This window comes from Orbicella faveolata, unplaced genomic scaffold, assembly GCF_042242905.1.
Source record: "Orbicella faveolata isolate gen_17 unplaced genomic scaffold, um_ofav_v1 contig_27, whole genome shotgun sequence".
Classification (NCBI taxonomy): Eukaryota; Metazoa; Cnidaria; class Anthozoa; order Scleractinia; family Merulinidae; genus Orbicella; species Orbicella faveolata.
In genome coordinates, this window is record NW_028301555.1 from 9471004 (window position 1) to 9498388 (window position 27385).

At 40.4% G+C, this 27385-nt stretch overlaps 4 protein-coding genes across 4 annotated transcripts; 2 read left to right on the forward strand and 2 right to left on the reverse strand.

The window, feature by feature from the left end:
- The first annotated feature begins 964 nt into the window (after window positions 1-964).
- On the forward strand, window positions 965-2482 carry LOC149107500 (uncharacterized). The gene has a single exon (XM_089296700.1). The coding sequence runs from the start codon at window positions 984-986 to the stop codon at window positions 1800-1802; it is 819 nt and encodes a 272-aa protein (XP_089152826.1). The 5' UTR covers window positions 965-983; the 3' UTR covers window positions 1803-2482.
- Window positions 1951-7624, reverse strand: LOC110048004 (uncharacterized). The gene is made up of 3 exons (XM_089296699.1): window positions 6665-7624; window positions 4795-5207; window positions 1951-3992 (listed from the first exon to the last, which is right to left on the reverse strand). Exons 2-3 carry the CDS (start codon window positions 5195-5197, stop codon window positions 3340-3342), a joined length of 1056 nt encoding a protein of 351 aa, XP_089152825.1. The 5' UTR covers window positions 5198-5207; window positions 6665-7624; the 3' UTR covers window positions 1951-3339.
- A 192-nt stretch (window positions 7625-7816) lies between these two features.
- Window positions 7817-20558, reverse strand: LOC110047989 (uncharacterized). The gene is made up of 14 exons (XM_089296698.1): window positions 20291-20558; window positions 18803-19273; window positions 18373-18441; window positions 17610-17864; window positions 16437-16697; window positions 14895-15130; window positions 13788-14032; window positions 13365-13471; window positions 12752-12889; window positions 11992-12102; window positions 11449-11606; window positions 10424-10622; window positions 9531-9677; window positions 7817-9097 (listed from the first exon to the last, which is right to left on the reverse strand). Exons 2-14 carry the CDS (start codon window positions 19145-19147, stop codon window positions 8924-8926), a joined length of 2445 nt encoding a protein of 814 aa, XP_089152824.1. The 5' UTR covers window positions 19148-19273; window positions 20291-20558; the 3' UTR covers window positions 7817-8923.
- Window positions 20559-20570: 12 nt separating this feature from the next.
- Window positions 20571-26280, forward strand: LOC110047990 (G patch domain-containing protein 2-like). The gene is made up of 7 exons (XM_020753746.2): window positions 20571-21749; window positions 22806-22849; window positions 23320-23384; window positions 23724-23763; window positions 24134-24216; window positions 25123-25211; window positions 25551-26280. Exons 1-7 carry the CDS (start codon window positions 20699-20701, stop codon window positions 25724-25726), a joined length of 1548 nt encoding a protein of 515 aa, XP_020609405.2. The 5' UTR covers window positions 20571-20698; the 3' UTR covers window positions 25727-26280.
- The last annotated feature ends 1105 nt before the right edge of the window (window positions 26281-27385 follow it).

A 27385-nucleotide genomic window follows, 5' to 3' on the forward strand; every position in this document is an offset into this window, starting at 1 on the left:
AATGGAACTTTTATTCCACGAAACTGCGTCACAAGAATAAGGATTTATGAAAAACAGTTACAGTCGAATCTAGCTCTCTTTACAGGCTCCTTCATGATACTGGGACACCTCTATATTATGACCAAAGTTCCTCAATTCTAGAGAAACTATGATTCCTATACAACGGTCACGGTTTCGAAAGCGAGTTAGCCTGTCATAATTAATTAATCAGCCACATCAATTCGGAAAATAACTCATAAAGCATCGTCTTCCGTTTGATTCATAGTTACCTAATTTATACTTTTTTCAACAGGACTTTTAATGTGTTTGTAATATAACATTTTATATTTGAGTTTAGTGCCGAAATAATGTTTTGGTTTCAGATGCCTCGCTAATGTCGTGAAAGGAATTTTGTTCGGCAGTTTAAGCAAAAGGAACGAGGGATTACTAAAATGAAGTCCCTGTGAAATAATGTCTGCTTATAGTGCCTAAAATGTAATTTTTACCTGCCGGGTTTATAAATCGTTTTAACCTCCGAAATCAGTTTAATTTGAATGACGTTCCAGCTTTAAAGTTACAGGTGGAGTGGGGAAAATGAAAAACAGGATGTTCAAAGTATGAAAGAGCTAGGAGCAGATTGTGCATGAATTTCTATTCTTCTCTTAACTGATCAGAATATGGATATCATCACGTAAACTAGACAAGATAGAGAACATAGAGAAACTCTCCCCTCCTCCGCGGGAATTCTGCTGACACTTTCGCAGAGGTTCGGGAGTTTGTTATAGAAATCCGCTGTACCAGGTGTGCGCTGGCGCAAAAGTCGAGAGAATTAGCCTAAGGGGAGATGAGAGGAGAAAATCATCAACTAATTATCTTGATGGTGGTGTTGAAACTCTAGGCAATCGGCAATAACTATAACGTAATGCGATTATAATGCACGTGTATATAATTTTGTTAATATCCTTTTTTTAATCTTACCTTATTTAGACAGGGGAAACCTTGCCATGACGTCATACGTGGAGATCAATGACCCAAGCTGTTATCTGCTGTTTCCAGACGCAACTGCAAATAGGCAACGAATCCGTCCGTGGCCGATCAAATTCTTGGCAGGTGGTTACAGTTTATTATTGTCCTGGCAACTGGTCGGAACTTGTTTGTATATGAATCGTGGAATTGCTTGTTTCAAGAAAAAACGGACTCCATACCTCTGTGAGAGCAGCACACCTTTCCCTTATTCAGACCTACTCACCATAGCTTGGTTAGTTACCCTATCTTTTCTCACTGCTGTTCTTATCACTGCACTGCGACATGTTCCAGCCTTCCCTGGTTACAAGGTCATCTTACACCGACTGAAATTTGTTCCCTCATTTTGGACGTTGGTGCTTCTTCTTTTGATCTGTCTTTCCAGATACGCGGAGCTAATACTCTCGAACAAATCTTTAATTACCGTACTTACACTAGCTGGTTTAGCACTGAGCTACATATTAAGAATTGCAGCAGTGGGATTTCTGAATTATACGCAGTTGAATTTTTTGAAGTCTCAGTATCCCACTTACGTTTTTGTATTATCTAAGCTTACTCTTTTCCTGTTATTTTTTGTATGTCTAACTAACTTACTTGCCACTCTTTTGGCTCTGACCGTGGAAGTTCACCATTTTCGTCAAGTAGCGGGAGATGAATACTCACTAAGTCTGAAAATGATTAACGAACTCTTACGAGACTTTGGTTCAACCACCTTCAGGTTTAAGCTAATGAATTTCTTCTGGCAAAAACTTTTCATCGATGACAAAAATATTCTTTGTAATCATACGTACTTACCATGAGAAAGTGAGCAAGCGAACAAGCAAGTATAGATGTTCCGGGTTGATGAATGGTCTGACAGGAAACGTAAAGGATGTCTAGCACAGAAAAGCCACTGAAACATCAGTGAACTGGACAAATCGATTCAAATGACACTAAATGAAGCGACAATGGCGTTCAAATCAAGTCATCTTTATTTACGCAAGTTGGTCTTTTCCCCAGGGGACACTCCTATATAACAAGGTCGGGGGTGCTCGCCGGAAATTTTGAAAAGAACCCCTAAGAGGTACCATGATCCTGTTTTGTGGGCGTGGCTCCCAATTTTTTCACCCCTAAGAGGTACCAATCCTAACACAACACATTATCTCCTGTAATATTATTTTCGGCTCAATACCCTAAAAGGTACTGCAAAAGCTACTGCTGTGGACCTTTTGAGGCTGAGCACCCTATGAGCTACCAAAACCGCTTTTTTAACCCCTGAAAGGTACGATGAGCACCCCCCGTCCTTTTTATATGGGAGTCCCCCAGGGGAGCCTCTCAGCACCAGGCCGGGGATCAATAGGACCTTCACGTCACTTATAGCTGATTTTCACATGACGTCACCAAAATTCGAACTACAAAACTATTGATCTTCCTGAGATTTTACTTTAATGATGTATAAGAGCAGCTGAAAACTAATATTCATACAAATTTTCTCTCCGAATGGTTTCTTGGTTTTGTGATGCACTACGCTTGAATTTCTAAGCTTTTGCGTGACGCGGCATTTACATGACGGCCTAGAGAGCTGTCATGATGGTTAAAAAAGTGACTTATTTCGGGGAACTTGGCTATCTGAACAGTTCATGTCTTAGAAAAAGTATTATTTTAATGTTTTAGAGTTCCTCGAGGGATAAAATCACGCTTTTGTAGCAAAACTCAGTGACAGATGTTTCTGTTGGTTTCCTGCCGCCATGTTGGTGCCCATACGGATGGGCACCAACATGGCGTCTCCATACAAATCTCTATAAATTTAGGTAAGAAATTTCTCCGCATATCTCGCATAAGAAAAATTGCTGTGACCAGACTTTTGGCGAGAGTCTTTGCACATTTACCTTCTTTCATTTCCCAGATTCTGGACTTTATCTATTGACCGGTTTCGATTTTTATTTTGATCTATTTTGAATTGCGTGACACTGAAAACCAGCAAGTGCAACAACAAGTTAAAAAGCCTATGATTATCAATACAAAATGACAATATAACAAAATATAATGATATAAAAAGCCTAGTAAATATGTGCAATGAGTGTCTGCAGTAGGCAAACTCGATTGTGATGGAACTTACCAATTTCTCATTTACTCTCGTAAAGGACTAACTAGTCCCACAAGAGGACACAAGAGCTAACATGTACTCACTAGAGCTGTATTATTAAATAGCTAGTTATAGGCAAAAACAATGTCGGCTTGTGTGGTGTTGCCGTCTTATATAGTGCGGCCTAGCCTGGGGTTATGAATTGATATAAATTCACTTGTCTAAATGAACTGAACAATAACTGCAACGACACTATTAACCGAGTAACATGTTCATTTTTGTCCGTAAATTTTATCCTTGGTTGTCTGAAGAACAGCCATAGAACCTTCAACATGTTCAATGGTGTATGTCCAGTCTTCAAAGCCGTCAATCTGCAATGATTCATTCAAATCTTCTTCCAGCATCCTTGCAGGAGAAGTCGACCCAACATCATCCCCAAGTTTAACTCGCGCTCGATTGTACATTTGTTCAGCATGAGCGTGTAGCTCGATAGGAACGTTAAACTTACGAGCAAGCTCGTAACCGAGGTTCAAGTCTTTGCAGTGAAGTTCTATGGTAAAATCTGGATCGTATGTGCCATTGAATACCAGCGGGCCTTCAGTTTCCCAGGTATACGTGTTTCCAGCGCTGAATCTTACAGCTTCAAAAAGGGATTTTAAATCCACACCGCCCCTCTTTCCCAGCAGCAAGGCCTCTCCCATGGTGATAACATTTACAGCGGCTATCATGTTAGAAACCACCTTGGCAACCGTGGCAGCGCCCATTGTGCCCATGTAGAGCACCTTTTTGCCACTTTGCTCAAGGATTGGGAGGCAGTCCTGAAAGAGCTGCTTGTCCCCGCCTACCAGTACGGTCATTTTACCTTGCTTGAGAAGTGCCATTCCTCCCGTGACAGGCGCCTCAAGAACTCCAATGCCCTTTTCACCTTAAAAGAGTAGGAAAACAAAATATGACCTGTAAGGAACATCGAAAGAGCTTGACGAAAGAACGCGAGTGCTTAATAAAGACATAGACACTGTTGATCATATGTTGGCAGTGGCGGATCTAGGGAAGCGGCCCGGGGGGACCGCCCGTCCCCCCTCTCCTTATTTTGGGTGAAAAAAGAAGAAATGACTGGAGGAAGAAAAGCCGGCAGGGCTAGTAAAACACCCCCCTCCCCCCCCCCCCCCCCGCCGCCCCCACTTAGCTCAAAGTCTGGATCCGCTACTGGTTTGATCCTGCTTTGACTATAAATACGCTTTCCAACCGCATTTGGGGAAGGAAAAGTAGCATAGTGCAGGGAGGAGGCATCATTAGTGGTCGAATGTGATATGTGCTCCTTGTTAGTTTTGTCAGGCATCAAGACTGTGCAGGGCTCCTTGGACTGCTTTCTATGGAAAATTAAGTTCAAATTTATCACACCATCTACAAATGGTCTACAAATTATTAAATTGTCTTGAAACCTGAGCGTCCACAATCATGGTTCACTGACTGCAGAGAAATCTCTAGCGATTCACTAAGGGACCCAAAAGGCAGCCTACCAGCGACAATGTTCCGATGTTTTGGAAAAGAGCTTTCGTTACAATAATGCGATTTTTTGGGACAGTCCACCTGTTAAACTGAGGAAAGCACATACTCTCAAGAGCGGTTTCCTTAACTTTAATATGCACAGCATTCATGGTAAGCAGGTATATTTAAAATTTAATCGTACGGTAGAAATACTTGTTCCCATCTCTAAATTTAGATACCTGCTTTCTCTGCAAGCTCAAGAGTCTGCTGGTAATCTGTGGTGCTATGGTCAATCCACACACCCCCTGAACGTAATCCCGCTAAAACACCATCCTCGCCTGTCAGAACTTGTTTAACGTGAGGTGGGGCAGGTAACGCAGTCATAACCACATCACACATTGTGGCCAGTTCCCTTGGCGTACTGGGGCGTGGTATGTCTCCAGGGAGATCACGCCCTACCTCAGGGTTTTTATCAAGTAGGGCGGATACTGTGAATCCTGACTTGAGAAGATTTTTAGCAACTGTTGATCCAACATTTCCCAGGCCAATGATTCCAATCTTCTGAGCTGTTTTGGTGGAATACCTCGCGTGTTGGTTGCCATATTGACTTAGAAGATAACGCAAAGCTGTTCTCCCGATCATGTTCTTGTGCCTGGAAATGAAAGTCAGCGTAAATGTAAAACAAACAAAATGTTATAAAAGATGTTAACCTCTTACTAGCCTAGCGCAAGGGCCGTGCAGGGGAGTATTGGCCCAAGATCGTAGCAGTGCGCTCGGTCCATACAAAAACAGCCGAGGGCCAATATTCCCCAGTGCGTCTCGAGCAAGCTAGGTTAGTAAGTAGTTTATTAAATGGAATTAAAATTTGAAGCTGCCCGCTTTTCGAAAACAAAAAAAAAATACATGGCTTATGACCGTGACTACGCGCCACTATTCGAGTATCAAGCCTCCATATCTCAATGGAAAACGAGAGAGACAAAAAAGCAACAACAACAACAATTATAATGAAGAAACGAACTTTTTTCCGAGTGTGAAGCCCGAGGAAAACTTCAAGTTTTTGGCTTATGTAGAAACAATACAACAACCTATAGTGCTCAAGGTCTACGAACAACAACGCTTCTTAGTTTACTTACCAATTGATTATTCCTCGGCAATGGTACAGGCTGTGTGGTACGTGTGGTACGTGCGTACGTACATCTCCATTAACAGCGCCATGGGTAGCCTGAAATGTCAGTCATCTCCCGTCCTCAGCCTAATCCCCGGGCGATTATGCTGAAAGCGGGAGATGACTGACATTTCCCGCAATGCCATGGATAGTTATTATTTTTTTATATATCGCGTAGTCCCCTGCATTTCAACGTTTGAATTTTTATTTGTAAACTTCCCTTTTTGCTTTTAACATTTTCATTGAGGGAAAATTTTGTACCTATTCAACGTTTTTTGTTTTTATATGATTTATTTGTTTTTCGTTCATTCCGAGGATTCAGGGTATTCCGAGTATTCCGGTTCCGGTTGTCCATACCGGGAGTCTCTATTTTCCAACCTACCGAGATTGTGTGACATGTCATCCCCTGCCATCCTGTGCATAATTATCACCTTACAACTGATGATACATTTCCGTCACGCTATCCTACGGTCCGCGAATGTGAAACAGCTACACGATCATTCTCTGAATGTTGGATTTTACGAGATTTCTCGTTAATTTCTTGGGAGAGAATATTATTTCCACTCCACTTGCTCGAAACGGGGACTGCTCTCAGTCTCGACCGATTTGAATTTTTAAATATTCACGTTTCAAGCTGACGCTCTCGACACTCGACGAAAAGATCCACAAACGCAGAACAGTCGAAGCAGCTATCCTCCCCGGTGACACGATACGTCGATAATAAATATAGAGTATTTTAAGCGAAAGGTTGCCATAAGAACGTATGAAGCGATATGAACAAGGCATTAGTAGGCGTTTACACCCGCTAGACGTTTACCCAAGTAATTTTTAACTCTAATGCACCTCGGTAAAACGCTGAAAGCTAAACACGGCAAGATTCCAGCACCAACCATCAAGAGTCTTCCTTACCAACCTTCAGCAATTGTTCATTTTACTAAACGTACCTTGTGAATTATAATTCTGTACCAAATTGAAATGAGTGCAGGTCCTGCAGCTTATCTGATCCCGGGGTGTCGCTGGTAGGTATGCAAATTTGGCAATGCTCGAGAAGTCGCGTGAAACGTGAAAACTTGTCGTGAAATTACAGACACGTGACAACTTGGGACCAAAAATGCCACAATAAACAGAGACTTGAAAGGTAGCCAAGATTCCTGACCGGACGGAAAGCGTGTTTACTATTCGTTACCTGGATGTAACGCATGATATCGAAATGAATTTCCATTTGCTCCCACACAGAAGTCCCTGGTCACGCAATCTTTCCTTGAGCCATAAGAACGTGACGCCGGAACCCCAAACCCCTGGGACCCCTGGGTCAGCACCATGGCACCTGATGAAAACCCTTCGCTGACCTTGTCCAGACTATCTTGAATACGCTCCAAAGCTGTTTTTTTGGTTTTTTTGCACGCTTTTGAAATTACTAACTCTGGGAAACCTTGCGAAAGAGCCTGCGTTCGGCTAGAAAGAAATTTGTCTTGCACGGAGTACTGGGATAGAGAACGCATATTTGGACACAAATGCTGCGGCCCAATCTCCCTGTAATTACTTTTGTCGTCGGAAACGCTTACAAAAAAGTCGATCAGGGATACAGAGGGGATGATGGCTCGAAGCAAGTAAGGAGCCGGGGGGGGGGGGAGGGCTCCAATGAGAAAATGTCGGGGGAGCTCTTCGGAAAATTTGAATTAAACTCCAAAAATGTGACCAATCTGGGCGTGGCTAAGGATACATACCTTTCTTTCTTATTCATTCCATTGCACCCTTAAAGATGGATGCCTTGAAGACTAAAAATGGTGGCGTTTCGCCCTGAAGTGAGACCGAAATTCGAGATGACCAACATCCCCGATTTTTTTCCCCACGGGAGTCCCTCCTGGGGTAAAAAGCTTAGGAGGCACCACTGTACTGGTAGCCAGCCTTGCTTTGATTGTCGTCTCGCTTTATATATTACATTTCATGTAATGTGGAAACTCCCAGTCCAGTTAACTACCTGAATAAGAATACAGTAATTTATTGCATGGTCATTCGAAAAGGCCTGCCTTTACTCGGGCAAATACAGGTACAATTCATGGAATATAATCGTGTAAATACAAGGTGAACTAAAATACGTGAACACATAGGCACTTTAATTTACACCATTCGAGAAACATTCGCCTTACGAATCCCATGGCGCGATAAGGATTGATAATGATGATGATAACTATGATGATGATGATGATGATGACGATGATGATTCGAATACATTTTGAGGTAATTGATACAAGTCATGTTCAACGACGACAAAGTCCTCTATACTCGCCGCAATACGTAAGCATGTCACGAATTTTTTTTAAAAAAGAAACGCCCTTTGTGATCAATTAGTGTATATTCTTGGGGAAAACGTAGCTTAAAGGAAGTGAAACAAGCGTAAAACGTTTTAGCGGAATTGGGCAAACATTGGAATACTTTGTTTCCTTTTTCGTGCGAACTTATTAGGCTTTGCGCTTCCTGCAAACTGATATGTCACATACATATCTCGAGATAAAAGGAGACTGTCAACGGTCTACTACCCATAAGCTAACATAAGCTAACTACATTGAATACACTGACGCAAGGTGAGATCCCTCATAAATATAACTGGGTATGTGTTCACGAATATTTAAAATATACACCCTATGGAATGAGATCACACTGTGGTACGTGGTAAACCTTAGGTTGCTCTGGCTAGCGCTGAACTTTACTGCAGTCTCGAAAAAATCTCTCAAAACTGCCTCTAAACCAAAAAGAGCATACGTTTTGCATAACCAATCGGTTGAGTCGAAGCACGCTTCAGGAACGCTTGATATATGGGTACCTTACAAGCTTCTACATGTATAGTCACTGTTTATAATACTTATTAAGGAGGTTTGACTGTGTGCTACTGACAAACACTAGCCACCAGTCACATGAATTCTTATTGCACTAGTCTCTAAACAGGCTCCCAGCGAACGCGGAAAAATTCGGCGTGTGAAGCCGAGCGCGGGAGGCTGCCTCGCCATTTTTTCCTCTCCACTAGTCCGCACTCGGCACGCTCCGCTCGCCCAAGACCACACTCGGCTAGCTCCACTCGTCGGCCGTTTTCTTTTTCAGGGGCCTGCTTACAGACTACGATTGCACCATTTGATACGATAGCGATTATGTTTCATTAATTTGTGATATTGAAGTACACTTGTGATTAACACTGTAGAGAATTCTCAACTAAAGGCCTCCTGGCAGGCCATAAGAGCATCCATGGCGTTGGGAGAGATTCGAAGATTTTGTAGAGGTATACCAGAAAAGTTAAAATTGTAATCCTTATACGTGACCCATTTTCCATCTGCCTCTCCTTTGGTGTGATGCCCCTCATATCTACACACTCCAGTAGAATCCTGTGAATGTCAAAACGATAGACTTTAGTACTGCTGTTAACCTGCGTAGCAGGCGTTAAACAGGGGGGGGGGGGGGGGAGGCAAAGCGCGGATGGAAGGAGGGAGACAACGCCGGCTATACTGGTGTGTGCGACATTAAAAAGCTGATTAGAGGCGTTACGTTTGCGTATCTTGAAAAGTTTAGCTTAAACTGTTTAAGTTCAATCCGTGTTAATCTCCTCCATCCTTAACCATCCTTGTTCCTTCGTGGTTTATTGTTGTCTCTTTGGTGTTTTTCTATCTCAGTAAACTACTATTTTCAGGTTTCTTTCAATTTAAAAGTAATTTTGTATGTGGTCAAAATAGCTCAAAATACCGTGATTGAGCTCCTTTAGAGGCACAGTGTTAAGCTGCACCAGTCACATCATAGGAAATTGGCCAAGTTAGAACAAACCTTGTAAACGCGCGTGATGATTCCTTGATGGAATCTCATTCCTCCGATGTTGTTGCCCTCAGTAGCACCATAACTTCCCTGGGGAAATAACACGATGGAGTCCACACCAACCTGGTCTTCACTTGGAATCTTATCAATAGCCACGTCCTGCAGTCAAGAAGGCGGAAGATTATGAAAAGGGCTTCATGTACATCACACTGAAGTGGATAATCCTCTTTCATAACAACTCTACTGAATTATTTCACTGCCTGCGCGACAACTTGAGTTAACTATTTTGGTTCTAACTATTTGTTCTGTGAATGAAACCCTTGAGTGTGTGACCATTCAAATGAAAGCTATTGAGCAGTACTTTCATGTGGTACTGTTTATTATGCTGTACAAGGTGGTTCTAACTTTTAAGTCTGTGGATGAAACCCTAGTGTGTGACCATTCAAATGAAAGCTATTGAGCAGTACTTTCATGTGGTACTGTTTATTATGCTGTACAAGGTGGTTCTAACTTTTAAGTCTGTGGACGAAACCTTGGTGTGTGACCATTCAAATGAAAGCTATTGAGCAGTACTTTCATGTGGTACTGTTTATTATGCTGTACAAGGTGGTTCTAACTTTTAAGTCTGTGGATGAAACCCTAGTGTGTGACCATTCAAATGAAAGTTATCGAGCAGTACTTTCATGTGGTACTGTTTATTATGCTGTACAAGGTGGTTCTAACTTTTAAGTCTGTGGACGAAACCTTGGTGTGTGACCATTCAAATGGCAGCTAGTGAGCAGTGTCCTTTCATGCGGGAATGTTTATCATGTTATATACAATGATTCTAACCTTCAGTCAGTGGATGACCATTCAAATGAAAACTATTCTAACACTTGAAAGTATCCGTTTGGTACTCGGCTAACCTTGTAAGATTGAACTTTCCCCGTCGGATCACCATCGTCCCAGTCCACCGTGTAGGACATGCTCTCGCGGTCAAAGCTCACGATGCTCGCCGGGAAGTAAGCCCATTTTTGGTGATGGGAGATCACATGATCACCTATAACAGGTGCACGGTAACTTCTGATTTCCTCCTTGAGACCAAGCAAAGGTAAAATGGAATCCCTGAAATTGAACGAGAATCAATGAAATGCGCTGCAAACTGAACCACCAAAGCTGAACATTTTTTCACCTGGGTCGGCTGGGTGGATGGAGAAACTTCCCCAGGAACACAGGACAAAACTTGAAGCTGGACAGCTCAATCTGGTAGGCTTATAAGGCGGGTGTGGTGGGGATGGGGGTGGAGGTGTGATCTAATACGCCTGCTACTCATGCCCCCCCCGGGGGGGACTCCCATATGAAAAGGTCGGGGATGTTCGTCGGGAAATTTGAATCCCTAGAAGAGACCAATCTAGGCGTGTCTCGAGCTTTATTTCAGCCTAAAAGATACCACTTAAAACGGAATAGGTTCGATTACCAGCCACTGTTCAGGAAAGGAGCCCGCGTTAGTAGGCCGGACTTGAGAGACCGGCGGAAATCGAGCCAAAAACGGAAATAAGAGCAAGTGCACCCTAAAAGACACTTTGACAGCTAAAAATATGGCGTTTCGTCATGAGCACCTTAAGTAAGACCAGAATCCTTCTTTTATAAGCCTAAGCGAGACGACTAGAATCCCCGATCTTTTCAGATGGGAACCTCCCCCCGGCACCCATGATATTAGGCCAATGCAGCACATACAAAACTGAGGAACCAGGAGATGGAACAAAGCTGAAGAATGTTGGTTTTGTCGAGGTTACACGGTACAAAAAGGCTCCCACACAACCAGACACGACACTAATTCAAATTCTCCAACCATGTTTGCAAAGAAATGTATGAGGACCTGTAAGGAGAATTTGCGTAAAGATACCAACGCTCATAACTGTTATCGCACTGTTGGCAGTGTGATACTTACTGAATTTCTTGTATTTTTTGCTGTAACTCTTGCTCTGAATCGACGGCCTGTAAGTTGATTGGTTGATTCTCCTGCCCAGCCACTAACAACCCTACCACTGTACTCTGCCAGTCATTATCTGCGCCCACGATCACCGGAACCACCGGTTTCTTCAGAGACTGAAAACACGTCATGTCATATCACTTTTAAGCTACAAGATGAAAGACCTATCTAGATACTTTTTAATTCTTATTTTATTCAAAGCTTTAGACAAAATTTCTTTAGACAAGTCATATGAATTCACATATAGGTTATTAACTGGAAAATATCACCAGATATTTACCATAACCAAATGAAGTTATGTACAAATTATCGATGTTTTGTGTTTCAAGATCTATCTATCAATTGTTTGGAATATTATATCGCCTGAAACTTACCATAAACCGAATCATGTACTTACAAATTATCGATCTTTTGTGTTTTAGCACAGAATTATTTGGAATACCATATTGCCTGGTATAACCGAAACCATGTACTTGTAAAGTATCGACATTTCGTGTTTACCTTGAGGGCGAACTGGATTTCCATTCGGCAATTCTCGCTGTTCGCATATTGCTTACTAACAAACGCCAACACCACTTTAGCTTTACCAAGTCCTTCCGCGATCTGTGCAAACTGCAATTAAGTTAAAAAAGCTCTTTAGCATGCTTTCTGCAGGACATTCAGTAGAACACAGGTCCGGGTTGTTCGAAAGGTGCAAAACTAAGCTGGGAACTTAGGTCTTAGTTTTTGAGGGTCTTAGTTTTTCGTCACACTCGGATAACACTATCCACCGGATAAATCACTATCCCGCGGATAGCATGGTTTGTTTTGTTAACACTTATCCACTGCTGGATAGCAATTTATCCTGTGGATAGCGTTATTCAGCCTTCGAACAACTGAGGTCACATGTTTGTAAATGGCTTGATTGCACATAAACTTCTGATTTCTTATAAAACTTGCCATGGTGCTCAGAACAAGATATAAAATAATAAAATGTTTTCACACATCTTATAAAATTCTACTACTGTCTCTCAGTTTTGGTTCCTACGGAAAGGGTTCAGAACTTTAAAAATTTACAAGAAGTTGTAACCTAAATTAGAGCGGTTTTCATTTGAATGTCGAGAAGTAATTGGTTTTGCATCAACTACGCTACACGATTGACTTAAGAAACTCGCGCCACTTTTTCATCCAATCAGAAGTAAAACCAGACCCAATCGTGACTTAAACGCACTCGTTTTCCCGCGCTTTGTGTCAGCTACAAGTAATGTATTAATGGACATACCATGCCTAAAGATTCATCATTCTGATTGGTTGTTTTGAGTCGTTCCGTATCAATCCATAATGAAAACCTGTTGTTCTTTGCCAGGCCAGCATGGACTTTCCTGGGATCAGCAAACTGCGATCCAATGAAGTCCTTCACCTGGTGATGTGACACAATATAGTTGGAAATAGCCGAGATACACCTAATACAGGTAAGGTTTTCTGTTCTTTTCTGTTTGTGTGATTTTATCTTCATGTACTAACCTGCAGCTCCCAATGGGGTTAACCGTTAGACGTAAAATGTGCCAGAAAATTTAGCCGTTAGGCGTAAAAAATGGAAAATTTTAACCGTTGTGTCTTGTTTTGTGGCTTGTAAGTGATATCAGTCTACAAATCCTGTAAGAATACCTCTGTCCATTCCGAAATGGTCCTAAGACCTTAATATGTTTTACAGTAATTATAATAAATTTTTAACTTTTTTAATCAATGCAAGTTGATTTTTAACTTTTTAAAACGATGGTAATTAGTTTCTAATATTTCTGTTGAACGTAAGGAAAATAAATTAACCGTTAGCTGTTTAAAAGCCAAAATATTTTCGTTATCTGTAAAAGCCACCACCCCATTACGACTCTTACCTGCTTGGACTTGTGCGCCTTTTCTGAATTCACCCAGCAGTAACTGACAAACACGTCAGCAGGGCCCAGAGTCCTGTTTTCTGGGGCAGCTTCAGTACTTTGTAATTCTACAACAAGACAAAAAAAAAAAAAAAACACAATCAGTTCCTAATATACTTTGGCTGACAATTTATATTTTCATGCAAAGGCTCTTTTCGTGTCGAGCCCCTCACCGGCTCACCTCGGTCACCGACTCATCTCTCGCAGCGTCGCGTTTGTTTTAGTCTCCGATCTTACGCAGATTGGGCTCGTCATGCAATCTTGGGGAGGAAAACTGCGTGACAAGCCAAACGGACGCCTGCGTAGGAGCCCACCTTTGCTCGTGCTGCAACGCATCAGAATCTGCTCACAGGCTATCAGTAAGTATATTCTTATCAAACCTACCTTGTACACTTCCCATCGAATCTGGAACTCTTACTTGAGGAACACTCTTTTTGATAGCTTTCAACAGCTCCGTCATTTTAGTTTCCTGCACGTCCTTGTTGCTGAAGTGAATATAAATTTCACCGGCAATAAGAAGTCCCACAACCGTCATCATCCAATCAAACGAGCTTCCCACAACAACTGGTATAACCGGTTTTTTGACAGTCTTTTTGGCGTACTGAAACTCCTGACGACAAATTTCATCCCTGAGTGGAGAGACAATCAAGTATAATCACTTGTATCAGTTAAGCCTGGTTCACACTAGCGACATAACGACGTAACAACAAAAACATAACGACATACGAAGGACGTTATGTCATATGTCTACAGTGTGAACATCTTGACCTAATGACATACAGCAACATAACGACATAAGGATAAAAAACTGATCTTTTCCTTAAAGCCTGGTTCACACTAGCGACATCACGACATCGACATAACAAAATAAGGAAAAGATCAGTTTTATCTTTATGTCGTTATGTTCATGCTGTTATGTTGCTAATATGCCATTATGTCTACATGTTCACACTACAAACATAACGCCCTTTTTACGTCGAGAAAACGTCCTTTTTATCTCGTTCGTGACGATGTCGTTATGTCGCTAGTGTGAACCAGGCTTATGTCTTTAGGTCGATGTTCACATTAGCGACATAAGCGATTATGTTGTGCCATGTTGTGCTACGCTGTGCTACGCTGTGCTACGCTGTGCTACGCTGTGCTACGCTGTGCTACGCTGTGCTACGCTGTGCTACGCTGTGCTACGCTGTGCTACGCTGTGCTACGCTGTGCTACGCTGTGCTACGCTGTGCTACGCTGTGCTACGCTGTGCTACGCTGTGCTACGCTGTGCTACGCTGTGCTACGCTGTGCTACGCTGTGCTACGCTGTGCTACGCTGTGCTACGCTGTGCTACGCTGTGCTACGCTGTGCTGTGTTGTGTATGTTGTGCCATGTAGAGCTACGTTGTGCTATGTTGTGCAAGTCCTTATCTCGTAATAGGGTAGTACCTTCCTTTTGTGTGGTATTGTATGGCACACTGTATCAGCACATGATTATGTTAGTTACTTACTTGACATATTCATCGCTAAGGCAAGCCACAAACACCTTAGCTGTGTTAATCTGTTGGACTGTCTGAATCAGTGAATCTGCTCCATGTTTATCTTCATTCACCTTTGCTCCAGAGCTTTCCAACTGATGTCTAATGTCGCGAGGGTCACACATACTTGACATGATGGCTTCATCGTAACTGGGCGGAGCTTCGGATGGGGCTACCTCACGGTTCCGGATGGCCGAAGGGCTGTTGACCTGGCAATAACAGTAAAGACATTTTATGCACCTCCAATAATTCTCACAGCCATTATTTACATTGTGATCCTAATAATATGCAACTGATGTTGTACCCACTGTGGTACACATGGTTGTGGTGTTCACCCCTCTCAATAAAATATCTTCTTCTGTCAGTAAGTTTTGAGAACAGAATATAACAATGTTCATTTGTACATGTACATGACTGCTTGCAGTACAGTTATATGTCAGTTGAAAATTATTGTGTTCTGTTCAAATGTACAGGCGCAGGGGTAGACAATTTCCTCTTTTTTGGAGGGGGGAGGAGTGGGGTTGGGCAATTTTTCCATGTAAGCAGTTTTTTTGTTCACATCTAAATGCACCTTTTGAAAGAACTTAATTTCAACTCTTAGGTTATGCAAGTGTTCTTTTAAAACCAAACTCTAGTTTCCGATAGTACAAAGAAGGTTTCTGTTATGTTTCCCATCACATGTACCTCATTGCGCATGATTTCTTTTTCCCCCAATTTTGATTTGACACCACCACAAAATCCAGCAGAAGTCCGCATCAGGATGCGCCAAAAAAAATCAATTTTTGAAAACCATGCGTCTTGCAGTCTCGATTTTTTCACAAAGCTGTCTTGCAGTCTCAATTTTTTGCAAGGCTAAGAACGTCTTGAAGTCCTGATTTGTTTGTTTATTTTTGTAAATAACGTGGACTTCTAGAATCGAACGTCTCATGCTCGCAAATAAAACACTTTGAGGTCTTGGTCTCACAATTTCAAAAGTCAAAATGTCTCGGGCTCGCAAAGAAAAATGCTAGTCTCGCCCTCTGGCAAAGTCTCACATTTACCATTCACTACCCCTCCTTTGGACAAGCTGTAACTACGATGTACTAGCCCGGAAGTCATTCTCCCTAGCCCCCAAAAACTTCATCTCTAAATTACCATACTTTTGTAACTTGAATTACCAGTTGGGCAAGTAAAAGACAAATTAATCCACCAGCCAAAGACTACAAAGCCTGCCAGTCCTGGGCACACAACAATTTCTTTGCACACTGATCCACATTTGTTCACAGGTTACTTCTATGCAACAGTTGATGTTAGAGTGGAATTTTCATGTTTAATAATAATCGTAAGATGCACTTATTTGACTTATTTATCGTAAAAGGTGATACATGTACTTTGCAATTAGTCAGGATTTTTTGGAAAAAAGGAGTTTTTGGAGGTAATTAACCTCCCTAAGAGCCCTCTTCAAAAACACAATGGTCTCTCCTACAACACGGTTCCAATTTCTGTTCCCTACACCCAAACATTCAATCTACAAACCTTTGTGTATGAAATGAATATATCGCATGGACTTATCCCATCATCTACAAAGCTACTTTGCTGACTGGCTGGCTCAGGATCCTGAGCAGACAGAATGTCCAGCACATTGGGAGAGATGCGCAACTGAGAAATCTCCATTTCACGAAAGTATAAATTGTAGCCTGAATATGTCACCCATTTGCTGTCGCTCTCTCCCTTAGTGTGTATGCCATCATAAAGTTTCTGGCCTCTGCTGCCATCGTAGACATGAGTTATTCGTCCCTAAATTAAAATAAGAGACATTTTTAACATTCTGTAAAGTAAAATCAAGTTTTAATAACCAAAAAATTTTTTCAAACTTCTAAAAACACCTATACAACATGTACAATGTACATTCAACAACACACAAAAGCTAATTAACAGTACATGTACCACAGTTTCAATTTCTGTATTAACAGACATTCAATAACAGTTTGATTCTGTTAAAATTACCACCAGAAGGTAGAAGGGTGGGAGAGAGACCAAAAACCACTTGAAGAAAGACATTAGAAACAATACAAGAGTTTTAATGTAACCAAGACAGTGGCACAAAACAGAATGTGTTTGTTTTAGAAAGTGACAGCCGTGTGTCTAATGGAATGAAGAGAGCAGATGATGATGATGATGATGATGTTAAAAACATCTCTCAGCTACATTTTTGCATCATTTCATCAACCAGAAAATTGTACATTTGCCTTCATTTTGATTCGTGCCGCAAGCCAAAGGCAATATCCCTATAGTAGCTGAAAACTTTTAAACACACAAGGTCAATTCTGCAGGGGAGGTGGGAGGCTCCCATAAAAGAATGGACAGGGTGCTCGTCATAGCTTTAAAGGGTTAAAAAAAAAGAAAGCAGTTTTGGTACCTCTTTGGGTGTTCAGCCTCAAAAGGTCCACAGCGGGTTCAGTTTTTGTGGTACCTTTTAGGGTATTGAACCGAAAAAAAAAATGGAGATAATGTGTTGTTTTAGAATTGTTACCTCTAAGGGGCAACAAAAAGTTAAGCCACGCCCACTAAAGAGGATCTATATGGTACCTCTTAGGGGTTCTTTTCAAAATTTCTGATGAGCACCCCATCCTTTTCATATGGGAGTCCCTGGTCCCCTGTGGGTCAATTCATTTAAAGTTGACTTCCTGAAAATGCTGGGCAACACACCTGATGATATCGCAGACCACCCAGCCGTACGCCTTCTTGTCCCCTGTACTTCCCCTGAGGGAACAGCACAATGGAACCAATGGCAATCTCGTCTGGCTCTGGCACTCGATCCAGTGCCAAATTAAAGTAATCAACTACACGCCCAGTTGGATCTTGGTCATCCCAGTTGATGGTGTACTTCAGTGCGTTGGAGTTAAACGAGACTATGGTGGCCGTGAAATACTGCCATGGAGTTGACTCCCACATGGCTAGAACCTACAAATTAAATTACACGGAATTGTAGTTACACAATGTAGACCAGTGCCAACCAGGAATACAAGTTGTTTTCAAGTTGCATCCCCCACTCCTCTTGTGAGTTTGCTGCACAACTTACAGTTGTACCTTCAGGTATCTTTGCTGTCTACTATATAATACATGTACAGGTATGCATATGAATGACAGTACATTTTCCACATTTTTATGGCTCACCAATAGTTAAATGCAAAATCAGAGGAAATATGAAGCTCTTGGTTGTTTTACAGTTGTAAATAAACCTAGTTATGTCAAGACATCCTTGGGAAATTGTTTGGTTGTAACAGTTTGACTGCATTCACACCTCCTTGCCACATCCTGCCCCCACAGGATCTTTTGTCACACCCTGCCCCCATGGCACCTTTTGTTACACCCCATCTCCATGGCAATGTCAAGTCAGGTCAATGATTGTAATAATAAGGTGCTGTATTGATCAGGTTTGTCTATACTGTGTTACATTTGTCTAACTCACCGGATCTCCAACTTTGGGTAAATTGCGGGCTTTCTGCGGTGAAGCTTGTGTTGGAGCTGGACTGAAAGCCTGCAATAAAAAGAATTAGCATATCAACCTCTTTTCATACAGTGTACATGTATACTGATACACCCCAAACTTGGAACAAAGTCCTCTATATGTCTGTACCAAACTGCTGATTCATTGAATAAAGAATTGCCAAGAATGGAATGAACTCCATTTTTCACATATGTTTTCCTATTAGCTATGTTATTCCAGTATTGTAATTTTCTATCACTTTTTTAGTCTTTTGTCACTTGTAAACACCCTGAAACTAATGATGGATTCAGAGTATCTGAAACATGACTTCTAAATTCAAGAGTGTGTTTATTTTCTTTAAATGTGCAAATATCTTGTTCATACTCCTAAGAAATTTAAGTAACCATAATACCTGCACTTGAGGTGTGTTCTGTAATGACAAATTCAACTGTTCATTATGCTCCCTCAGTTCACTGATTTCTCTGTCTTTGTCACTCTGCTCCAGCTTCAATCTCTCAATCTCCTTCACAAGAATGTCATGACTTTCATCGTCAGCTGTATCTCTGTAAATTGCATCCATACTTTCATATCCACCATTCAGCACAGGGCCTTGTCGTAGTTTGTCATTCTCTGCCCTTAACTGACTGATTTCTAGTTGTTGTGACTGCTCCTTGTCTCGTAAGCGATCTATCTCTTGCAGAAGGCGAGTCTCATTCTCATTCATTTGAAAATTTTGCGATGATGGTGCACAACCCATTTTAGAACCAAATTATTTAGCTAGAGTCCTGTTCTTCTTCCTGGTTGGCAGTTTGTTGAAATTCAGTACCTTAATCGCCTGCTCGACAGGCTCATCACAATCACTTCTCAGAACATCATGATTACTCTGAAATTTAGTGCAAAATTAAAAGTAAAAGAATCAGGGTAAACTTGCTCTGTGATCATATTGCCATTTTCTATGAAGTCAATATCATTGAAGAACAATAAATGTAAAGACAATGACATGATGGATAGTATCTGCAGTTATGTACACAAGTTAGCACAGCTGGTAATGCATCCAATTCAAGCCTTAACTTTTTAGATCAAGTGTATTTAAAAGGCATCCGCAGTTGAGGGATTGATACTCTTGATCAATACCCTCAATCGACATCCTGATCGATATTCTGTCGATACTCAATTGCCACTCGATCGACACTCCATCAACAGTCGCCCGATAGTCAGCCAAGCGTTCAGACTCATATGCATTAATCGAAAATTAGTTGACTCGACCGACTGTCAAGCGAGATGTTGATCAAGTGTCGATCGAGTGTCAACCATATTGATCGAGTGTTAGGGCATCCCGTAACTACATGAACCTTAATGGATAATACTTATGTGAGAATATTAGATACACTCAGGTATTTATTATGCAGGGCAGTATACATTCCTGTCTTAAGAGTTTGCCATCATCATAAGCTTAGCCATGCCCCAGATTCCTATAATTTACAAGTCTACCAATAAATGCGGCCAAAATTGGGAAAAATAACCTAGTGAAATTTGAAATTTGAAATTTCACCCTTAATGATCAATTTATTCCTCTGTCATTTAATAATAATATTTTCTCGGCCAAGTTAACCTATCGCAAATATTAAAGTATGCAGAGGGTATAAATCCGTATGGATTATAGATTTATTTCTTGTTTGCCGTTAAGACATAAATTGTAATATTATAAGTAATAAGCTTGCATATTAAAAGGACTTAGCATGAATTAAATGAAGCTAAATTTACTCGAAAAGCTTAGTAACCTGAGCAAGCTGAACTTGTTAGTTTAGCATCGTATATAACACGTATTTAAGTGTCTGATGGATTCGCTGTAAAGATAGAAGTCTCCCGCTTACAATGTAAGAGTTTCTTTTCACAATACCTTTGTAACTCGACGTTCTGAAACACTTCTTCTGATCTGTCGGAGATTCGAAATTGAAGCCGCTCGATTGACCCTTTAAAGCTTGCAAAATCGTCAGCACAACACAATAAACTAATGATGTCCTTCTTCCTACGCACAGTGGCATAATGAATCATTCATGGCAAATTTAAATAACAGTGCAATATCCGTGGCAACCCTTGATCTTTAAATAAACAAAGCACAAAGAAGTATTTGCGTTAGGTCGTCCATTTTGAATACTAAATATTTCTCCGCGGAGTCTGGTGGAAGACTGGAAACTAAAGTTGGTAAATTTTAAGATGGCGGACAGCTGTGATCGTGTTTTCAGCAGGTCGATGCAAAAGATTTAATTTTCTTCGTCAGGGAAATAAAGAAAACAGGCCGATCGTAATGGATGAGCTTGTTTCAGACCTTAGCAGTGCTTTGGATAGAACGAATGATCCGCCTTCGGCTCATTCCGACACAACGATTGGAACTAGAGAATCGCCGTCAGCAACTCCGGTCCGCAAAGCACCGAAGAAAAGACGAGGAAGGAAACGACGATCGGATTATCCACCGCTTCGAGAACGTCCTAAAGCAAGTGCTGAGAGTAATGATTCTGTAGAAGAAGCCTTAATGGATTACATTGAAAATATATCCATGTGTCAAAGTGATTCGGAGGATGAAACATCATTTACGAAACGACTGTTGAGAGTTCAACATCATGGCCGCGAGAATCCAGATCCATATCCTCTTCCTGAAAAAGAGAAAGGGGAAAGTGATTCAGTGAGTGATCCTTTAGTAGGATTGACAAAACGTAGAAAGAAGAGAAAGCGAAAGCTTAAAAGAGTGTCCGGCTCGCAGTCACTGAACGATCGCGACTCTCCTCCAGGTTCGTTGGGGAGTTTAAAATCATTGAGTAGGACTCGAAAACGTAAGGTGTGCGGGAAATCTGCCATGGGAAGCGAAGTACACAACAGTCTCAAACGGAGGGAGGAAGAAGGAAGTTTAGCAGATATTGAAAATGGCTTGAGCAGTGGATGCGGTGAGCCTATGGAGACTTGTGGTTCGTCCAACCATTTCTACAAGTTGCCATCGAGGTTACATATGCCAGGACGACTTGCCAAGCCAAGCGATCAAAGCATCGCACACTCATCTACATGGTTACACCATGATGATTGTGATGAAAAAATGGTAATGGCACGGCCAGAAAATTATAAAATAGATCTTTCTTCCTCGGGAGAGAGTGATCTGGAAGGGTTTTTCACAAATGATGAAGGTCGCCTTGGGGACGATGAGAAAGAAGAAAGCTCGTTTGAATGTGACGTGAGGATCAACCCGTGGTGGGAAGAGAGAAGTGCAAGCGATACAGAAGAAGACAAATTTCAAAATATGGTAAATGGAGTCATGGATGAATACAGGAGACCTTTTGTTTCAGGTGTTGAAGGAAAAGGTGGTTTGGGTAGGTATACAGTGTAAATTATATTAATTAATGAACCCAATTTCTACGACAGATCAACAACTTACATGTAAGCTTATAATGTTGGTGAGCCAGCTGCAGTGGTCATTGGCCATTCTACAGGTGACTCCAATATTTAGCTTCTGCCAGTCATGCATACATTTTGCCATAGGAGAATATGAATCCACCCACTTTCTCGCAGAAGGCCGAAGTTTGTGGTTTTAGCAGCAAAGTTGTTCTCTCCTTCTTAACAGTTATCTGTTCTATCAACAGAGTGTAACTACTCAATTAGTCTTAATTGATAGTAAAGGAAGTAATATTTCCGTCTGTAGTGCTCACCCCTTCAGCCCTGTGCTGAAACCTGTCTGGGAGGGGGTATATTGTTATTGGCTTGGCTTGGCCCACAACATAATGCCAGCAACTATGCTCATCTTGCTGTACAGGCTGGAGGAACCCCTTGGCAGGGCACCTGCCATTATCCCCTTAGCCAGTGAGTGTACTGTGTACATGTATGTAAGTATGCATATGAGCCAAGTGACCCATAAGGCCGGAGCTCATCCCGGTTTCCATAGCATTAAGGGAGTAGGAGTATTTCTGCTCCCCCTGGAGGCAAGTCCATTGCAGGGTTACCCCCAGCATCAAATTTGCCTGTACCCATTTAAACACTTGGGGGTAGAGAGCACTGTGAGAGTTAAGTGTCTTGCCCAAGAACACAACACTTTATACCCGGGCAGGACTCAAACCCTGACTACTTGATCCGGAGTCGATTGCACTAAACCATGAGGCCACCGCACCTCCCTGCACATGTACATGTACATGGTCGTTGGCTTTAATCTGAGCCTCGCCAGGTCTGAGTAAATTACATTGCAGTTACTGTTACTTGCCCCTCCCTTTTTCATTCTATTCTTCCATCCCACCCATGCTTCATGTTTGTCTGCAGTGACTTGACCTTGAAATTTCTCTAATATTGCATCATTAATATCTATAATATCAAATTAAAATCAAAGTAGATTTACAGCTGTATACTTGTTCTTTACATCTCCAAATTCTTTGTTCTAGGTCTTCAAGGAAGGTTGAAGAAAAATTCAAAATTATATGGACAGGTAAAACTGAATCTTATCTGAGCAAATATCATTTTAACTGCTTGGACATGCACAGTGAAGTATTTTTCAGACCTATACATGTACATATTTTATTTTCTTATCATTTTGGCATAATTTCTTGAAAATTAGTGATGGGCTGGGCTAGCCGAGTGTGGTCTTCATTGAATGGAACATGCCAGAAAAAAAAAAATTATAATTTGACTGTATATCTATTTCTCATTTTTTTTGGTTTAACTTTATTCAAACCAGTTTGATTTTTATTTATTTATTTTTTTTATCTCATTTAACCATAATCAGAAACACAGGGAACGAAGAATTCAACATTAAACTGGTTGACCATTGCAAAGGCGATGGTTGTTTAAAGTAGTAATAACTTGTAAAAATCTATTTGTTTCCATGTGAACTGCACTGCACACTACTGCATTTGCTCAAAGAACATGATCATATTTTTTTGTGTGGTTCTTCTACAGGAAAGTACTATGGGTGACATAAACAGGAATATTGCAGTTTTTCTTCAGAATGAAAAATGGACAGAGTAAGTAAACATCAGATGAAATTGTACTTTGTTTCAACTTTCACATTACTGCTAGAGTTTCAGTTTTCAGTCTTATTATTGTACTCTCTCTATGCAGAGTTGGGGCTCAAAATTTCCTTGTCTTTTCTTTCAAACTGTGTTTAATACATGTAACTACAGGTACACAAGCTTGTATCCACTAAATGCTGGCATTTAATCACTGTATACGTACCCTGCTAAATATGTATTAGTAAGACGTACTCATAGTTAATCTTTAATATTTTGTTTTGTAAAATTATTACATTTTCTTGTACACATTAAGAAAATGTTATTTATTATGCATATTGTATTTAATTCTAGATTGTCAGTTTTTCCATCAAACAAGCTGGAAAGAGCACAGGTAATGAACTTTTGCCTTTGTGCTTAATTTAAATCATTTCCAACCGATTATATGTAGCTGCACCTTACCTCCTTTAAGGTGGTTTCTTGCCTTGGGATATCCAGTTCATAAGACAATAGTCCCTATCATGCTCCAATCTGTCGCAAAATGTATGTTCCTGTCTATGTTAAAGTACATGCATGTGGTTACCACGGCTTATTTCAGTGAACATTTTACAACTTATAACAGTTATCATTCTGTCAAACTTGTATACCTACAGAAATAATTCACATTTTTCTGTTGTAACTGCATGTGTGGGACACCTTGAGTAGTTCAAGAGTTCAATAAATAACTATTGATTTTTATGATTTGTTTTTTTAATACAATGTAGGTATATCAGTGGGCATCTTTGTATTCCCTTCAGTGCCAGGCAGATCCTGTCCACAGGGGACGAGTATTACTTTGTAAAACAAGGTAAAGAACTGCGCACTGCAATATATTGTACAGAATATAATCTTTTAGGTTACTATTTTTTCGTTGGAGTTAAGGTCATTCCACTGAAATAGAACCTGCACTGAGATTTTTGTCAAACATTGCCTGTTGATTGTTTATATTATAGGAACTTAAATTTGGAAATGAATATGCGGGGTCCCCATGTTTGTTTAGGAGCAACAGCACCTTGTTTGTACCCAATAAATTTTTATAATAGTGCCGTGGTTATAGTCACGATTGCTTGCTAAATTCACGTTTCCGACTATTGTTCCTTGTTCTACACTGAGAATTGGTCCATACTTATTTTACATAGAGAAATTTATTACTCAATTCAAAACAACAGGAAAAAATGATAGGTCACCGTACTCGTTTTCGAGGAAATGACGATTTACTTCTATGGCCGTAAAGAAAAAGCCGCCATTTTTTAATGCGCGTTCGCTAATCACATGTGAAATTATGCGCAGTAGGGATGCGCAGTGCAATACTGGGGAATGACCTTAACTTCTTAATTACTTGCTTGAAAAAAAAAATTCTTATTGCAATTAGGAACAAAAGTGATTTAGACGCTGCCCAAAATCACATCTTTTCCCTTCAAGTATGGTTTGTGCTACATGTACCTCCACTTCTCATATTTGCACCCCCCCCCCTCCCCCACTCCGCCCTTTCCATTGTTGTAACCATGGAACTGTGTTAACAAAGCATGTTTCAACACTGATTGGGGGTGTGGGGTTGGCTATGGATGAACAAGGTAATTCTTAAATTGAGAGAAGTACTGTTCTTTGTTAGAAACCTTTCCATTTCCAAAAAAATGTTTCAACACTTTTGTCTGCAATTTTAGGTCTAAAGTCAAGATGTGTTTCGTTTAAATTACTGTTAATTGTTTCTTAGTCGCCCATCGCCTCCAAGACACCCTAACCGACCAGACGCAGAGACAAAGAGGCGGAGGAAAATGCCACCTCAAATTTGTGGTCCACATTGTAAGTAATTCTTGAATCATCACAGTGCACTTTGCTTACATTTAGTTTTGGGAGGAATCTGATTAAATTGCCATTGCCACAAGATCAAACTATCAATTCTTGTCACTGAGCACCGCACCATACATTTCTTGTAATGAAACCTGTGAGAATATGTTGGTAGATATACTGTAATTTCCTCCAGTTGATAGTTTTCTTTATTCTCAAAGCTTGTCTGCTTGATCATGTATTAACATTGTAACACAAAAAATAGATATGGATAACTTTTGGGATTCAAAATAAAAGGTGTGACTCATTATTTCACTAAACTAATTAAATACTGATTGCTTTTTGTTTCCATAGCAACAGTGGGAGGAGACGACCCTATACCCCCATCAAACATTGGGAACCAGATGCTACGCATAATGGGTTGGACGCCAGGGACTGGACTGGGAACTGACAGAAATGGCATCAAGGACCCAGTCAGGGCATACTTGAGACCAAAAGGACTGGGGCTAGGTCATCCGTGGCCTTCTTGAACGCATCCTCATGCTATGGATGTTTTAATTTATTGTCAGGAAGAAATCACTTTAAAGCTCTGTCAAGTTAACTGCTGGTGTATATAGTTTTTATGAATAGTTTTATTTTAATTTTGAGGTTTTTAAACTTTTAGTGAAGAGGGAGGGATCAACATTTTGAAATGTGAATAATTATTTGCTTTCACTACAAAAAAGTTCTGTTAACTATCTCGAAAAGAAAATAAATGATCTTAATTTAACGTGCACTGAGTTGCTATAATTTCCCACACTTCAACGTTTGCACGAGAATTGATGATTTTTGACCGTCAAACAACGGTGGAAAGAACGAAATGCAATGAGTTATATTTTAACTTAGATGTATGTAAATGAAAAGGAAGCTTTAAAGAATGCAGGCTTCAACAGGACTGAAACTTGTTTTCTGTGCAAACTTTCTATCATTGAGCCGCGAAAACACTGCGAATTGGTCAGCGTATACACATAAAGTAATAAATGTGAAATAATGAATGTATAAAATAAATGAATGATATATGTCGTCTGTGTTGAAAAGAACTAAAGAGATTGAGATCTTCGAAGTGGCATTTCAACTTTAAGCTGTTGAAAAACCAGTTCTGTCTCGATTAGCCTTCAGTTAAGACAAAGTCATCTTTGTCGTCATAGTACATTCGAAAAATGGCTTGACAAACTATGAAAAGAAGTTAGAAACTATCTCGGAGATTCTTATTTAAGTGGCCATGACCAATAGTAATAGAAAAGTATCCTTGGAATTTTGGTTTTTAGTTTGGAAACAATTTGCACAAACCATCCTTTGACGGGTATAAGACTGGTTGTTATTTTCTGAAAAGCTTTAACTCACAGGACCATCTGTCAAGGTAATAAGCCACTGTGGTATCTTCTCCGTACATGTGGAGTTCTAAATTTGTGGTGCATTCCTAAGTGTTTTTAATTTAGGTCTTGATAATTGTAGTCAAATCAACATAGTGTCAGTTTTTAGGAAATTTTGAATTCTGCCAGCTGGTATCAAGATCTATTCCGCATTCACTTCTGTTAACACTGTTAACTAACAGAAGGATAGGGAATTTATTAAGAAGTCGATCCTTTGAGAGAGTTAGAACGATATTCACTGAGAAAGTAAAAGCAATCGACATTATTTTAATCTAAATTTGATACGTTTCAATAGAGACAAGTTGTTGTTGACTGAGGCAAACGTGGAACGTAAATTTGCAAATTACGACTTAGTAAGCTAGATGTATAGCTTCTGCCGATCATAAATTTCATAAATTGATGATTTTTTTTCTCTCTGAAAACACTAATACTTCAAATAATTTCTTTTCAATTCACGTTGTTTCATACAATATATTTCTTAAACCCGGCCACTCCAAGATGGATTGGACTACATTTCAATAAACTGTGGAAGCAGCGACCACTTCTTTGTTATTTGTGAAAATATTACGCTGATTTTAAACGATTTGAGTGAGTGTCCCGGGACTTGAATTCAAAATTGTCGACATGACTAAAATGTTTGCTCGTTCAAGTCAATTGAAAATATTCCTTTTGTTGGTAAAACAAAAGATGTTTTTTTGTTTTGCGACCATGATGGTCGCATTATGTGTATTTCTGTCAGTACTTATCGGATGTAAAATAACAAACAGGCAGAAGTTA

Excerpts from the sequence above, each read along its gene's own strand:
- LOC149107500 (XM_089296700.1), top strand. The coding sequence starts at position 984 with ATGACGTCATACGTGGAGATCAATGACCCAAGCTGTTATCTGCTGTTT.
- LOC110047990 (XM_020753746.2), top strand. The coding sequence starts at position 20,699 with ATGGATGAGCTTGTTTCAGACCTTAGCAGTGCTTTGGATAGAACGAAT. Across the intron at positions 22,850-23,319 it reads ATTCAAAATTATATGGACAG|GAAAGTACTATGGGTGACAT; the intron begins GTAAAACTGAAT and ends GTTCTTCTACAG. Across the intron at positions 24,217-25,122 it reads GTATTACTTTGTAAAACAAG|TCGCCCATCGCCTCCAAGAC; the intron begins GTAAAGAACTGC and ends ATTGTTTCTTAG.
- LOC110047989 (XM_089296698.1), bottom strand. The coding sequence starts at position 19,147 with ATGGGTTGTGCACCATCATCGCAAAATTTTCAAATGAATGAGAATGAG. Across the intron at positions 14,033-14,894 it reads CTTAGCGATGAATATGTCAA|GGATGAAATTTGTCGTCAGG; the intron begins GTAAGTAACTAA and ends CTCTCCACTCAG. Across the intron at positions 10,623-11,448 it reads CAAAAAATACAAGAAATTCA|GGATTCCATTTTACCTTTGC; the intron begins GTAAGTATCACA and ends GTTCAATTTCAG.
- LOC110048004 (XM_089296699.1), bottom strand. The coding sequence starts at position 5,197 with ATGATCGGGAGAACAGCTTTGCGTTATCTTCTAAGTCAATATGGCAAC. Across the intron at positions 3,993-4,794 it reads TGAGCTTGCAGAGAAAGCAG|GTGAAAAGGGCATTGGAGTT; the intron begins GTATCTAAATTT and ends TACTCTTTTAAG.